This window comes from Carcharhinus amblyrhynchos, chromosome 1 (assembly GCF_965287045.1).
Source record: "Carcharhinus amblyrhynchos chromosome 1, sCarAmb.v2.hapA, whole genome shotgun sequence".
Taxonomy (NCBI): Eukaryota; Metazoa; Chordata; class Chondrichthyes; order Carcharhiniformes; family Carcharhinidae; genus Carcharhinus; species Carcharhinus amblyrhynchos.
This window is the reverse complement of record NC_137324.1, coordinates 80,378,566-80,394,562: the sequence shown is the minus strand read 5'-3', so window position 1 is coordinate 80,394,562 and position 15,997 is coordinate 80,378,566. Positions and strand designations below refer to the sequence as shown.

The window sequence follows — 15,997 nt, the reverse complement described above, 5'->3', positions numbered from 1 at the left end:
GTCCTCCTTTTGAAATAGATCTGAGTTGCCTGGGGTGATCTACTGATTTTCATCCTCTTTTCCCAGTATACAAATACCTAGGCCTGGATTCCATGCCTCTATCCAAATTAGAGAGGCGAGATGGGATTTTAAAATGGTGAGCAGGACCCGATTTCTAGGATTCCTGCCACCATTCCCATTTCCAGCAATTTTTGCCATTTTGGGATAAGGGTGCGGATAGTAAGCCCACACTCTGCACTCCCACGTTGGGGATTGGCACCTCATCATATCACCCAGCAACTTCTGTGGAGTCTGGCCAGCTTTCTCCAGGACTGGTGATTCATATCTCCTCAGAGAAGTCATGAACCAGTGTCTGGATTCCAAAAGCTTTTAAGTTTTAAAGAGAATGGCAATGGTTTTTTAATGCCCTCTCATATTCCCCACACCACCTCCATGACCCCTGACTAGATCATCCCGTCTCCTTCATGGAAATCTAGCCCCTAATCTTTGTTCTGTACCTTGACCAGCAGCACAGGTGAGATCAGGAACTGACTGTGTAAAGAATCATCACTGGCACAGTGTGCCAGAGCAGCAACATGCAGTGCCATATTATTTGCTTTAAGATATTTTGCAATTTAAAAATTGGAAACTATTATTTTATATATATCCAGAATTGGAAACTATTATTTTATTTTGGAATGCAATAAATGCACTGATAACTAGAAATGCATTACATATTCATTTTGTTGCTAGTTTACAGCTTTTACTGCACAGTTTTGGAAAAACAAACAATGAACAGGCTGGATTTATTCCAGTCTGCATTGGAAACATGGCAGCCAAGCATGCGTTAACCTCGCGGTGGCAGCAATACCTCCCCCAGTGAAGGTAGTGAGCGCAGGGCTGATGTGGGATTCACAGCTGCCAGCAGGATGTAATTAGGCTCATCAGTAAACTAACTGACATCCATTATCCTCAGCCCATCATCATTTAGTAATGGCTGAGGGGTAAGATGAGAGCCACACAGGTCTGCTGTCCCCTTGGACGGCTACGCAGCAAACCCGGCATGGCGCTGGGAGGATCTGGTATTGGTCACCCTGCCCAATTTAAGGGTCCTTGTACCATCACTCACTCATGCCTCTGACAATCCTGATCCCCATCTCACCTTCTCTCACTTTTCAATCTGGGATACCACAATGATTATGGATCCCCCGAGTGGGGACTCTGTCACCAGCTAATCCTACAGGCACTGGCACCATGTGGAGCTACCAGTCTCTCATTAGCTGGCACTTCTTGCTAGGTGGGATTTCCGCTGCCTGGGGCCTCACACACTGGGAAGGCCGCTTAAATGCCTGAAAGGCATTTGTTTCTATCAGGCCTTCCCCATGGAACTGAGTCCGTACTTCAACTGGTGGAGCAGACCCCCACGGGTCCACAGAATCCGAGCTAATGTATCAGTACCATTATAATCACACATTACCTATGTGTTATTCAAAACCTCATTCAGAACGGCCACATATGTACACATTTTCTGCAAAAGATTGCAGGTTGGATGTATTGGCTTTGGAGAGGTTCGTTGTAGAATCCCCAGCATTATAGCAGAGCTTAAAGGGTTAACAGATAAAGTCTATAAATGTTTATATTCTCTTGAGCTTATAAAGTTGAGAGGTGATCTAATTGAGATATTTAAAATGATTACTGATACTCAGCCAGCAGTCAGGTTTCTAAAATGCAGCATTCTCATTAGCAGATAAATGCCACGAGTCTGATTTTGTGACCTGTACTTGCTTGGCTCTGTGACCCCAACAAAGTGTCTCAAAACCAGAACCACAGTTGCTAAAGAGGCACAGCACTCCACCTTGGGAGCAGAATATCCACAGGGGATAAGCATTAATCTAGATTACCTGGCCCATGGCCAATTCAACAGTTGGTCTGGCTTTAATTTGTATTTCTGATATACTCCTTGAGATAACTGTTTCAGGCAAATGATGGATCTAGCGAATATTCCTAGCTGTGCTGCTCTGCTGGAAGCTGTAGTCATCCATGATATAACTTTTCAACATTACACCAAGGATGAAAATCTCTTTTGCCCATCGGGCCCTTCAATGTGCCTAATGTAAATAAGAAGCTCAGTCAATATTGGGTTAACTTGGTATTGTTGTCCACCTAACATCTTTGAGGCAGCTTCATCGAGTGTTGCTAAGATTATTAATTCATTAGGTTGGAAGTTTGAGTTGCATTGTGTGGGTTTGATGATTGTGACTATTCTTGACTGTGCTTCTTGTGTATTCATTAATCATTTCTTCTTTCATGCAGTAAGAGTGCACAGCTGTTTTGCAGCTGCAAGATTGAAGTTCACGTTTTATCTCATGTCTTTTACAGTCTTCCCGAAGCCGTAGCCCTTCCCCCATCAGACGAAGCGTTAGTCCCAGTAAGTGTGAAAGCATTTTTAATGTAACAATATGGAATTATTTAGAGGTTAATTCTTGAATATATGATTTAATCATCAAAGTGATTTAACTACTTCTGTAGTCAGGATTGTGTGTGTGTGTGTGTGTATGTGAAAGATGTCTTGTTGTATTATGTCTGTGCAGCTGCTAACCAAGGTGCGCTGTCACCGATCTGTGCTTTGGGAAGCGACAGGAAGCTCGAGGCTGGTACAATCTAAGAGGACTGCCGATGACCTCCTGGGGAAATATGCCATGAAAGTTGAGAAATCAGCAGCTGGAATTCTCCAGACCCTGTGCAGTGAATAGAGATTTGGCTGAGCGCCACATTCTCCATTCTCATTGGCAACAGTAGCGAGATCTGTGAGACCAGAGAATTCTGGCCAATGTCTCCTTGGTAGAAGTCCCTAAAACGGTCACAGCGAGTTGATGGAGAAGGTGGAGAATCAAAGGATTAAAATGAAAATTGGTTATAACTTTTCTTGCATTTGTTTTTTTTGAGGACTGTAATTAGTTTTTATTTTCTGAGGATGTGTCTTATTGTTTGTGCTTCATAACACTCACTAAAAAGTAGCTAATCAAACTGCATTACACCTCTTTATCCTTTACATCTTTGCAAGTGTCGGGTAAATTCAAAGCTTTTTTTTGAACTTAATAGATTGGCCTTAATGTTGCATACTTTTAGCAAAGTGTACACCTGGATTCAACAGTTTAACACCCATTAAACCAACAAAGAAAGAATTCATATCAATAAGTCAGAGGTTCTCGTGGGGAACATCAGCTGAGAAATTGGAGATTTTGTATAAGTGGATGGAATGTGTGCTTATGACTTTGTTTCTACTGGGAATGTTGCTCTATTGCTCGGGGAACATCCAGCTCTCCACATTGAATTCAGACACTAATAACAGAAATGTATTTGTTAGGCCATTGAGTTAAAACAAAGGAACAAGGTTGGTGATGATAATGATGTATTTTTGTTCCTAGTCCTAAAGATGAAGTCATTAACATAACATAATATGTGCATCCACTGCACTAATGGTGCTCCCCATCCTGTGGGTAAGCAAGAATATTGAAGCCTGGGCAGTGTGTGTCATGGTCGAGGAGTGGAAATTTAAAAAGGGAAATGTCACCATTTCATCTATGCTGCAAATAAGTTACTGTCAGATAAATAGCATTAGGATCACTTGGTTTCAAAAATATAAGTGCGCAGGCTATCAACTGACCACCAGGCATGTGGATCTAGCAGAATGTTCTTTCAGGAAATGTTGTCCCTTCAGTCCTGCCACTTTCACTGAAGTCAGGATGGAAGAGGTAGAGGCAAGAAATTCCTTTCAACTGTTTGCTTACTGGTCAAAGAGAAAGTGAGGAGCCCTAGAGAAACTGGGTGACAGGCCAAATTCAGCCACCTCCCCATGCCATCTGGTATACATCAGCCTCTTGTCCTTCCAGGTGCCTGAATGGCACCCAGGTTGATAAGGTTGGTTAGAAGGCGTACGGTGTGTTAGCTTTTATTGGTAGAGGGATTGAATTTCGGAGCCATGAGATCATGTTGCAACTGTACAAAACTCTGGAGCGGCCGCACTTGGAGTATTGCATACAGTTCTGGTTGCCGCATTATAAGAAGGATGTGGAGGCATTGGAAAGGGTGCAGAGGAGGTTTACCAGGATGTTGCCTGGTATGGTGGGAAGGTCTTATGAGGAAAGGCTGAGGGACTTGAGGTTGTTTTCGTTAGAAAGAAGAAGGTTGAGAGGTGACCTAATTGAGGCATACAAGATGATCAGAGGGTTAGATAGGGTGGACAGTGAGAGCCTTTTTCCTCGGATGGTGAAGGCTAACATGAGGGGACATAGCTTTAAGTTAAGGGGTGGTAATTATAGGACGGATGTCAGAGGTAGGTTCTTTACTCAGAGGGCAGTAAGGTCGTGGAATGCCCTGCCTGCAGCAGTTGTGGACTCACCAACTTTAAGGGCGTTCAAATGGTCAGTGGATAGGCATATGGATAACATTGGAATAGTTTCGGTTAGAGGGTCATTAGATTGGTTTCACTGGTCGGCGCAACATAGAACATAGAACATAGAAGATTACAGCGCAGAACAGGCCCTTCGGCCCACGATGTTGCGCCGACCAGCTTTTTTAAAAAAAAACAACACTAACCTACTAATCTAAACCAATCCCATTTCGTCCATAAACCTATCCACAGATCTCTTAAACGCCCCCAAACTAGGCGCATTTACAACTGCAGCTGGCAGGGCATTCCAGTCCCTCACCACCCTCTGGGTAAAGAACCTACCCCTGACATCAGTCCTATAACTACCCCCCCTTAATTTAAAGCCGTGCCCCCTCGTGCTAGCTTTCTCCATCCTAGGAAAAAGGCTATCACTATCCACCCTGTCTAAACCTCTAATCATCTTATATGTTTCAATAAGGTCCCCTCTTAGCCGCCTTCTTTCCAGCGAAAACAACCCCAAATCTCTCAGTCTCCCCTCATAGGATCTCCCCTCCATACCAGGCAACATCCTGGTAAACCTCCTCTGCACCCTCTCCAAAGCCTCTACATCCTTCCTGTAATGTGGGGACCAGAACTGCACACAATACTCCAAGTGCGGCCGCACCAGAGTTGTGTACAGTTGCATCATGACGCTGCGACTCCTAAATTCAATCCCCCTACCAATAAACGCCAAGACACCATATGCCTTCTTAACAACCTTTTCTACTTGATTCCCAACTTTCAGGGATCTATGTACACATACACCTAGATCCCTCTGCTCCTCCACACTATTCAAAGTCCTCCCGTTAGCCCTATACTCAACACATCTGTTATTCCTACCGAAATGAATTACCTCACACTTCTCCACATTAAACTCCATCCGCCACCGCGCGGCCCAGCTCTGCAACCTTTCTAAGTCACCCTGCAAACTATGACACCATTCCTCACAATCTACCACACCTCCGACTTTGGTGTCATCAGCAAACTTACTAATCCACCCAACTATACCCTCATCCAGATCATTAATAAAAATTACAAACAGCAGTGGCCCCAAAACAGATCCCTGAGGCACACCACTCGTAACTGAACTCCATGACGAATATTTACCATCAACCACCACCCTCTGTCTCCTATCTGATAGCCAATTCCTGATCCAACTTCCTAGATCACCCCCAATCCCATACATCTGCATTTTCTGCAGAAGCCTACCATGGTGAACCTTATCAAACGCCTTACTAAAATCCATATACACCACGTCAACTGCCTTACCCCTATCCACCTCTTTGGTCACTTTCTCAAAGAACTCGATAAGGTTAGTAAGGCACGACCTACCCGCTACAAAACCATGCTGACTGTCTCTAATCAATTCATTACTCTCCAAATAACTATAAATCCTGTCTCTAATAATCCTTTCCAAAACCTTACCCACCACAGAAGTAAGACTCACCGGTCTGTAATTCCCAGGGAAGTCTCTTCTCCCCTTCTTAAACAATGGGACAACATCGAGGGCCGAAGGGCCTGTACTGCGCTGTAATGTTCTACGTTCTAATTTTAGGTTAACAATTCTCCGCAATATGTTTCGAGGGGAGAATGCAGATGATTGAAAGAGCTCTCAAAGTAAATGCAAACTAACTATCCATTTTGTTCGAAATACTCCAGTATCTTGCAGTGCTTTGTGTATTTTTCTAACTTTGCATTAAATATAATTCCAGACACTATCTTGCTATAAGATGTTGCAGCTTTAAGGCATTATGTGGGCAGACACAAGCCCCACAGAGTGCAACTGGAGACCAAAGCATTTGAAATTGTCTTTTGTGTCGTACCATTGAGTTCTAAAGAAACATGTTGATTGAAATAATTGCCAGTTTCTCATAGTTTTAGGCTGAACATGAACTAGAACATCAAAGGCAGCATGGCAGTGGTTTTGTAGATTTTTTTATTGGTTGATGTTTTGTCACGATATTGTATTAGGCGGATTCAGATGGACAGTCCCTTCGTGTTGGAATGCTTGTTAAGGTAGCCATATCAGAGGTAGATACTAGAACAGTTTTTTCAATCACAACACTGACTAAGAATGTCCAGTACCCCCAGTACAAGCGTAACAGATTCACAGTGGGAAAACTGTAGTCATTACGAAGGGACAATACAAATTGATCCTATCTAGAGAAGAACACCAAGTCCATTGATAGATGGACAGTTCAATTTCTTACGCTTTGTTTATAATTTTCTCTCTTCCCTTTCTGTCAATGTCAGTGACATACATTGGGCTATGATTCTCTTGCTGGTTCCAGCCCTCTGCTACCTCATTAATTGGTGATCTTTCATGTTTAAGCCTTAATATTTGGTGCTGCAAGTAGTTGGGGTTTTGGGGCTGAATACAGTCCTATCCTTTTGAATATCTGCGCATGTGGACATTCTGTCAGCATGCTGAGTAATGTTCAGGAATGGGAACGTTGGCTGTTGTTACTTTCTTTCCCTAATCCTAGCTAACTCCACATACAGGGATCAAACCAAGAATCTTCCTCTCTCACTGACTGATATCCTGTGTGACTGTGACCACAGTCCCTTCTCTACCTCTGCATAGATTTTTACATTTTGAGTTCTCCATCCTGTTTCTCTGTGACCTCTTTTGGTCCCACCCTTAAATATCTTGGGTGGGTTTCTCCCAAAAAAAATTCAGGTGTTGAGTTTGCATAAAAACTGGAGTAAATCCCGCTGTTTTCTTTCAGTGTGAGTTTCAAAATGAATCTTCCACAGTTCAGAGTGCATCAGTGTGAATCCTGTTAAAAATCAATGGATGGGGCCTATTCCCACTGGAGAGGCTGGCAGCATAGCGTTGAGTGGGCCACTGTGCATGTGCTGATCTGCTGGCCACTTGATTGCTGGCCAGCCCCGCAACTCCTATCCACTGACCCCCCGCCCCGCTCCCGAATGTGTCTGGACCAGCCTCGCCACCCACCCCAATCCCTGGCCTGCCTGAATCTCCACCCCTGCCCCCTCCACAGCCCTGATCTCCCAAGCTTCCTCTTTCCCCTTCTGAGATTTCAGTCTCATGCCTGCTAACTATATGTAAAAGAATTGAAATGCATATTTGCACAAATTATACAGCTCTGTGCCAGAAATTGGTGCTGCCAGAGGCACGCGGAGGCCATGGCACCCAGTGGGGAGTAACAAAATGGCCCCAGCTTGGGTCTCTGGCCAGCTGTGCTACACAAGCAGCGCAGTGCGCTGGGAGTATTGCGCCCCCTTATTTCAGTCCTTGTGTCTCTCAACGTTTTGCCTACTGCCACCTATTCCTAATTTACATCCAGTCAGTGATATCGTTCACAAATATGGGCCCAACTTCCACATATGATCCATAGTATTAATTGCTCATGTCCTTCATTTTTGTTAAGCAGTTTAATTGCCTACTACATGAGTTAGAATAGGAATGTCCAACTTTTCATATCAGTGGCCACATTTCAATATGTTTTTCTCACTCATGGGACTAATGAGCAAATTTTGGAAAGATAATAAGATTAGAAATTTATCTTGCTGTTAATCAAAATAATAAAAATGTGCATTTTTATGAATCAGTTTTAAGTATGAAGATTAATTTATTAACTTGGTGAGAATTTGAAATCCAGCAATTGCTTGTTTGGGAGCCAGTGTAGTGCAAGGGGTGATGGCTGAATGAAGCTTGTACAAGTTAGTCCTGAGATGATGAATGGTGCTGAAATGCAAGTTCTTTATTTTTCTTGGTTTCTCACTTTCTCCTCTGACTGTTCTCTAAAGACTGGACAAATCTAACCTGACATTTGAATCCAATTGTGTTGTTACTTTAATTCTTTAAAAGCTTATAAAATGTAATGAATGTCCTGCTCTAATACGGCTGTATCTTGTGTAAGCAGCCTACTCTTGCAGGCCCAGCACTCGAACTAGTTCACTGCAGTGAGCCTTGAAAGTTGATTGAAAACAGTTGACCAATAGCTCAGACTGACAATCAATGACTGTCAATGACAATTAAATCACTGAAGGACGGAATCGTCAGGGTTTCTGCTTGAGCACTTTCTCCTAGGGAACAGTGAGACTGGCCTGAAGCCTCTCCCAAAGAGTTGGTGCTCTAACTCCAGGCTCATAGCCCACTGGAGTTTCCCAACCCAAAGAAAGATGCAATCCGGGCACAAATCTGATTCAAGAAACAGAATCAGAGCAGTAATTTGGAAACAAACGAGAAAAGGTGATGATGTTGTGATAATGTTACTGGACTGATAATCCAGAGGCCTAGGCTAATGTTCAGGGGATAAAAGCAAATTACTGCAGATGCTGGAATCTGAAATCAAAAGAGAAAGCTTTGACAAAGGGTCATCTAGAGAAGGGTCATCTGGAGAATTGGTGGCACGGTAGCACAGTGGTTAGCACTGCTGCTTCACAGCTCCAGAGACCTGGGTTCGATTCCTGGTTTGGGTCACTTTGTGTGGAGTTTGCACATTCTCCTTGTGTCTGCGTGGGTTTCCTCCAGGTCCTCTGGTTTCCTCCCACAGTCCAAAGATACGTGGGTTAGGTTGATTGGCCATGCTAAAATTGCTCCTTAGTGTTCTGAGATGCATAAGTTTGAGGGATTAGCGGGTAAATATGTAGGGAATGGGGGTAGGGCCTGGGTGGGCTTGTGGTCGGTGCAGACTCAATGGGCCAAATGGCCTCTTTCTGCACTGGAGGGTTTCTATGATTTCTATGGACTCGAAACGTCAGCTCTTTTCTCTCCTTACAGATGCTGCCAGACCCGCTGAGATTTTCCAGCATTTTCTCTAATGTTCAGGGGGTATGGGTTCAAATCCCACCACAGTAGTTTGTGGACTTTAAATTCCAGAATAGAGCTAGTCTGAGGAAAAGTAACCATGACCAATTGTTGTTAAAAACCCATCTGGTTCACTAATGTCCTTTAGGGAAGGAAATCTGCCGTCCTTACTTGGTTTGGCCTACATGTGACTCCGGACCCACAAGGAGTCTGTGGTTGACTCTTAACTGCCCTTTGCAATAACCCAGCAAGCTAGTCATTTCAAGGGAAATTAGGGATGGCCAACAAATGCTGGCCTTTCCGGTGACATAAACAATAAAGAAAAATAAAAGCAGACCCACAAATTTCCTGCTGTTCTGAAACTCAGCATTTCAAATCAGTGCTTGCTGCTTACAGGAAATTGACAGAATCATATGAGAATTGCCAGAGGAATTATATACCAGTTTCAATTCATTCCCACAGACAAACACTCCCCCCCTGCAGCCTTACACCTCAAGCAGACAAACACTCCCTTGCAGACCCTTCATATCTCAGGCAGATAAAACACTCCCTTGCAGCCTCATGTCTCTACTCTGCAGATATACACTCCCTCACAGCCTTGTTCCCCTGGCAGACAAACACTCCTCTGCAGCCCTGCTCCCCAACCTCCCACCTCTGTTGGATAAATGGCCATGCACAGCCTCTCAAGTCCAGTATTCCCCACACCCCGCCTCCCCCCCATCCACCTCCCCCCACCACTACCACCACCACCCCCAGACTCACCACTGCTACTGCTCTGGGAGCTCATCATCATCACCTTCTCATTGCTTTCTGCTCCTGGATTTTTCCCTCCTGCATTTGCTGCTGATGCCTTTACAAGCTGCTCTGTCATCAAACCTGCTGGCTGTCAAGCACAAAATCTAGCCCATTAAGTCTATACTGTACCTCCCTTACACTTCCCACTTTATCACCTCTTCTGTATTAAATTCCATTTGCCTCTTGTCTACCAATTCTGCTAGCTTGTCTGTCTCCTGTTGCAGTCTATTAGTATCCTCTAAACTTGTTTTTGGCAAATTTTGAAATTTTGCTCTGCATTTCAATCTCCAAGTCATTTATACATTTTGATACACCAGTGACAACCATCCTCCAGTCTGAAAAATAAACATCTACCATGACTGGCTGCTTTCTTTTCTTAAGTCAATTGTTTTATCCAGTTGAGCGAGCCTCAATTTTGTTAACTAACCTTTTAAGTGGTACTTTGTCAGACACTTCCTTAAAATCCATATAGACAACATCCACTGCGTTTCGTTCATCAACCTTCTCTGTTACTACTTCAAAAAGTTCAATTAGATTAGTCAAACCTGATCTGCCTTTTATGCATCCCCGCTGGCTGGTGTTAATTAACTAAAACTTCTTCAAATAGCTGCAGATTCCACCCCCGATTGTTTCTAAAACCTTACCAACCTTATCCACTATTGATATCAGACGAACTGACCAGTAGTTAGTAGGACCATCCTTTACAAGCTTTCCTCTGCAATCCTCTAGTCACCCCCCATCCCGCGCCCCGATACCTAGGAGCGATTGAATGATTATGGCAAGACCTTACATTGTCTCCACCCCCAATTGCTTTAGCAACTTGGAATGCAAGCCATTCAGACCAGTGTCTTATCTGCTCTAAACATTGCCCAGCCTTCCCAGTGCCTCTTCCCTTTGTTTCACTCCCTCCTTTATCTCTTTTCTATTGAATTTTTGTCAAATTCCCCTCTTCTTAATAAACACCATTGCAAAGTGCTTGTTAAGTATTTTAGCTATGCTGTCTGACTCTGAGCATTTCATAGATTCATAGAATCCCTGCAGTGCAGAAGGAGGCCATTTGGCCCATCAAGTCTGCACTGACCACAATCCCCCCTAGCACCTATCCCCGTAACACTGTGTATTTAACCAGCTAGTCCCCCTGACACTAATTGGCAAATAAGCAAAGCCAATCAACTTAACCTGCACATCTTTGGACTGTGGAAGGAAACCGGGGCACCTGGAGGAAACCCACGCAAACATGATGAGAATGTGTAAACTCCACACAGACAGTTACCCAAGCTAGGAATCGAACCCAGGTCCCAGGCATTGTGAGGCAACAGTGCTTGCCACTGTGCCACCCATTATCACCCTCATTGTCCCTGATAGGACCCATTCCAACTCTTACTGTCTGCTTATGGTGCTGAAATCTGGGAATGAAGCAGGGACCTTTAAATTGGATTGAAATTGAGGTCCATCTATCTAAAAAAAATCATACTAGGTTCTTACTTAATCACAAGCTATACATTGTAAACACACGTGAAAAATGCACTGCAGCTTTAAGCACATTTCTGATGAATTGTTTGCACTGGGCATTTTCTTTTTCTTCAATTCTACTGCAGGATTTTGTAAATTGTATAATGAATAGAGCTAGATATTACAACAATTTCTTTTCAAAATGTTTTCGTAAAAATATCAGTTGGTGGCCAACTATTTGCATTATTACCATACATTCATTTTGTATCTGACTTAAATTCAAAACTGTAATGCTTTAATAAGTTCCAGTCAGGACAATGTATTTCTCTTTTTTTTCCCTCAACAGCTGGTTTAACTTTAATTTACAAAAGGTTTACGGCAGCTATGTTGACCCATTTAAGTAACTTATAAGATTTACTAGCAAAGCAGAGAGACTAACCAAGAAAAATTAACACTTGATTTTTTTTGTGTGCTTACACAGGACACTGAAGGAATCTTAAGTTCAAGAATTAACAGATTGATGGACCTCTGAAAGCATCTGGAGTGTAATCAACAGACCTAAATTAATGTGAATAATCTGCATGTTCTGTTCTTCTGAGAAAGGGATACAATCTTTTATTATTTGTTTCTTGTGTGTTGCTTAATAGTTGTGAATTATTAAATACATACCTTGTACAGTATCATAAACCTTACCTTATAGGTCATAATTATTTAACAAGACCTATGGGTGCACATTCAGTTGGCAGGGCAAGTGATAAGGCAGTTAAGAAGTGTATGGAATATTTGGCTTGGCATTGAATACAAAAACAAGGAAGTTATGTTAAATCTTTACAAATCTCTGGTTAGACCTCAGCTAAAGTTTTGTGTACAATACTGTTTCCTCTCTCAGGTCGATAGCCAGAGGTTATGAATTTAAAATAATTGTGTGGAAAAATAATTCTCCTCGTTTCATCTCTGGTTCTGTGTCAAGAGGGTTGTTAAGAACTAGAACACACTACCTGAAAAGGTGATGGTGGCATCAGGCTCCATAGAAATTTTCAGAAGGTAATTAGATATTTGAAGAGACCTTATTTGATGGGAAAAAAGCAGGGATATGAGAGAAAATTGAACAGTTTTGGAAGTAGTGGTACAGCACAATGGGCCAAATGGCCTCATTCTGTGCTGTAGGATTCAGTGATTCAACGTCAAAATGTGAGCAATGCATTCCTGACTTTGTGGTTGTTGGATCACAAAATACATTAATAGGCAGGGAAGAAATTCAACTGAAAGAATAAAACATAAACAAGTTAATCTCCCCTTTAATTGTAGGAATAACAAAATGTTCTTTCCAAATCGTGAGGTTTGTTTTTTTAGAGTCTTGAACACTGTAAACTGAGCGCAACATTACACTGGAAGCAAAATGCTGCAGGTGCTGAAAATCTGAAATACAAACAGAAAATGCTGGAAACTCTCAAAGTCTGGCAGTATTGGCAGAGAGACAATATGACGTGGGGGGAGAAGGTAGCATTAATATTTCAGTGCAAGCATCCTTTGTTAGAACTGCTAAACAAACCAATTCTAATGAAAGGTCATTGTCCTGAAATGTTAACAGAACCTTCCTCTCTGCACAGAGGCTTTGTGACCTTCTGAGTTTTTCCCGACAATATTAAGCAGGGTTTTGTGCTTTTTAAACCAGGGCCGTTAGTGCCCGATATATGGTGCTGAATATATAACACACAGGTAAAATAGTTTCATGTTTGACTGTAACCTGGAATGTTTCAAATCATTCAAAGTTTTACACTTGTGCTAATTTTGATTGTATAATGGCTCTTTAAAGAGTCGCAATGTTGTTTTAGTTTTTTTTGCATTGTATTGCTATTTTACGTGAGGACCTGCAGTTTAAAAAGACATTAACTCTCATGACTATCAGTGACCCAACAGGATCAAAAGGGGAAGTAAGAACACTCCATGTTGTTCTGCAATAGGAAAATGTTTTAAATTGCCAAGTTATTTGGTCCAGGCAGCAGGATTATAATTCAGCAGAGTTTACAACATTGCTCTGTTAACTTTGGTCATTGAAATGGATTAGCAAACTTCAACTATTTTCAAATGATTCCTATAGAACATTCCATCCCACATTTCTCTCCTCAAGTTCCTCCATTTTACTTTCAGCTCGAAGCTTTTCACTGCTATTTTGCTTCTGTTTTAATGTCATAATCCTATTTCATAATATTTACCAGCTTTTGCCCTTCTCCCCTGATTTCTACTGGTCTGTTTGAAAGGTAATATTCTAGTCCTGTATAATTTTACCACATAGACTTGAGCAATGCAATAATGTTGTGGTACATCAGTGTAAGCAGTATTGAGAAAGCAGCCAGGGATTTAAAATAGAGAGTTGTCTACAACACTTTGACCCTTAAGCTGTAATAGACATGTGATACAGGTTTGTGTGTGTGCATGCATACACATGTGTCATTGGTATGTTCACTTTTTGAACTTCTATCCTGCACATAAGCACTTTCTGTTGTGATTGTAGATCAGTCTATCAATATCCAAACAGAATTCCTACTATAATGGTTGATTAATATAATCAAAAGTAGAGAGCACAGCCATTGTTTTTCTTTAATTATTCACTCTTTCATTTTGTTAAGTATGTTAGTGCTTTAAATTATACAAAGTGAATTTGGATGATGCCTTGTCCTTTCTCCTACATGACCTGGGTTCAAATCCAACTCCAACAGATAAGGGCAACAACCTTCAACTTCTTTTGGCCATATGAATTCCTTGTCAAAAATTAGTTTGAAACCAGTTACTTTTTGGAGTTGGCCCAAGTCACGGAATTGGCAACATCACATTTAAACTGCTCCTGAAAAACTGATGAAGCAAGTAGAAAAAATGTTACTCTTGCAGTAGGGGTGCTCTGTTCAAATTAGCGCTGAGACATAATGGAGTAGAATAGAAGGAGCTTTACTCAGCAGCTGGATACGCTTATATCTTGGGCTGTGCCTGAAATGAGAAAATGTTTCATTTTCCTACACTAATCGTCCCTACCTTGTTGAGCACAAATTTTGCCAAAACATTTGAAGCAAAAAGGGGCATTATGAGAACTAAAATTTTGTATTTCATAGGAAATAACATGTATTGTAGTTTTGTTGTTTATCCCAAAACTGTGACAACACCTGGAGAAAGAATACCTCCCATGGTAAACATGCAACCTGCACTTGGTACTCTCATACAGTCACCCATTTAAGGATGCAATAGCTAAAGTTCTTGAAAGAGCAGCAGTATCTAACAGTTGATAGTAATTGTGTCATCCCACAGATTGGTTGTAAAAAGGCTGTCAAAAAGCCTGGAGAGTGCTCTGTTGGTGTTAACTGACAATCTCTGGCTTAGAAACATTGTACTCCCCAAAGCTGGCAGCTTCGTAGCAATGACTATAAACTGAAAAACGCATATGTAGTTAATTTTCACTTCTACCTGCTGCTTTCAAAGAGAAATATTGCTCTTTGTCCCCCTAAGGGAGGGACGGGGATAATTTTATGAACCTGGAGTATGTTGTTGGCACTTGAATCCCCCAAAATTATTCTCTAGGCATTAGCCACAATGATTGAAGTAACAGGTTTCCTTACAGATTTTATACTTAGCAGGGTCCTCAACCAGATGCCGATCTAGGTTTTATTTGAATGGCATTGATATAACATTTCAAGAATTTTGTGCTTTATTTAAAATTCAGAAGACATATCTCATTTAAACTATATTGTGTTCAATGTTTTGGCTAACGCTTGAAAATGATGATAAACATTTTTTCATGGTGTGTGTGTTCTTTTTTTCCAAAACATTTTTAGAAACTTTCAGGTATCAAACACCTTTCTATGATGAATCAATACGATCGTACCTTTTGGTTTTATTGTCTGCGTTGTGACCTATGAAGTAAAGTTATTTCACTATTCAGTGAACTGTTGTGTGATGAGTCATGTGATGTGTTTAGGAATATACTGTATAAATCTTCATGTGGTGTCTGGAAATGATAAGGATTTGGATGTAAGTTAGTTGCCACCATTAGTGCTGAGGTGCTGAAGCTTCAGCCTCTTCTGCTCCTCCATGCTGAGTGCTCAATACCATCTTGTAGGAGTTGCTTAGCTCGGTTGGCTGGATAGCTGGTTAGTGATGTAGAATGATGCCAAAAGCGTAGGTACAATTTCCATATTAGCTAAGGTTATCCATTGCCTTCTCAACTTTAACCCATGCCTGAGATGTGACCTTGGGTTAAATCACGACCTGTCAGCTAACACTCAAAGTAGAGAGCAGCCAATGGTCATCTGGGACTGTGGCAACTTTTCAGTCAACAGAAGTTGTACACTTATCATACCTAATATGTGATGGGTGATTTTTCTCAATGTTCTAAGGGGAATAATTCTGACCTATGGTGACCAGTTTATTAGCTTTGTTAATTACTTGCTGCAACTACATACTAATCTTTCACCAATAATGTACCAGGACACCCAGAATCCTCTGCGTCTCAGAGCTCTGCAAGAGATTTGCTTCTCAGATCAGGCAAGCTGTTTGTTAATGGACAGTGGGGT

The 15,997-nt window shown here is 41.8% G+C and overlaps 1 protein-coding gene across 1 annotated transcript in view; it reads left to right on the top strand.

Moving 5' to 3' along the window:
* Positions 1–15,758, top strand: part of spata18 (spermatogenesis associated 18) — a 55,613-nt gene extending 39,855 nt beyond the window's left edge. Inside the window, exons 12-13 of the mRNA XM_080187669.1 lie at positions 2,359–2,407; positions 11,917–15,758. Of these exons, the coding sequence (XP_080043795.1) occupies positions 2,359–2,407; positions 11,917–11,924 (57 nt within the window). The 3' untranslated portion in view covers positions 11,925–15,758. The remainder of the gene's footprint in view (positions 1–2,358; positions 2,408–11,916) is intronic.
* Positions 15,759–15,997: the final 239 nt, after the last annotated feature.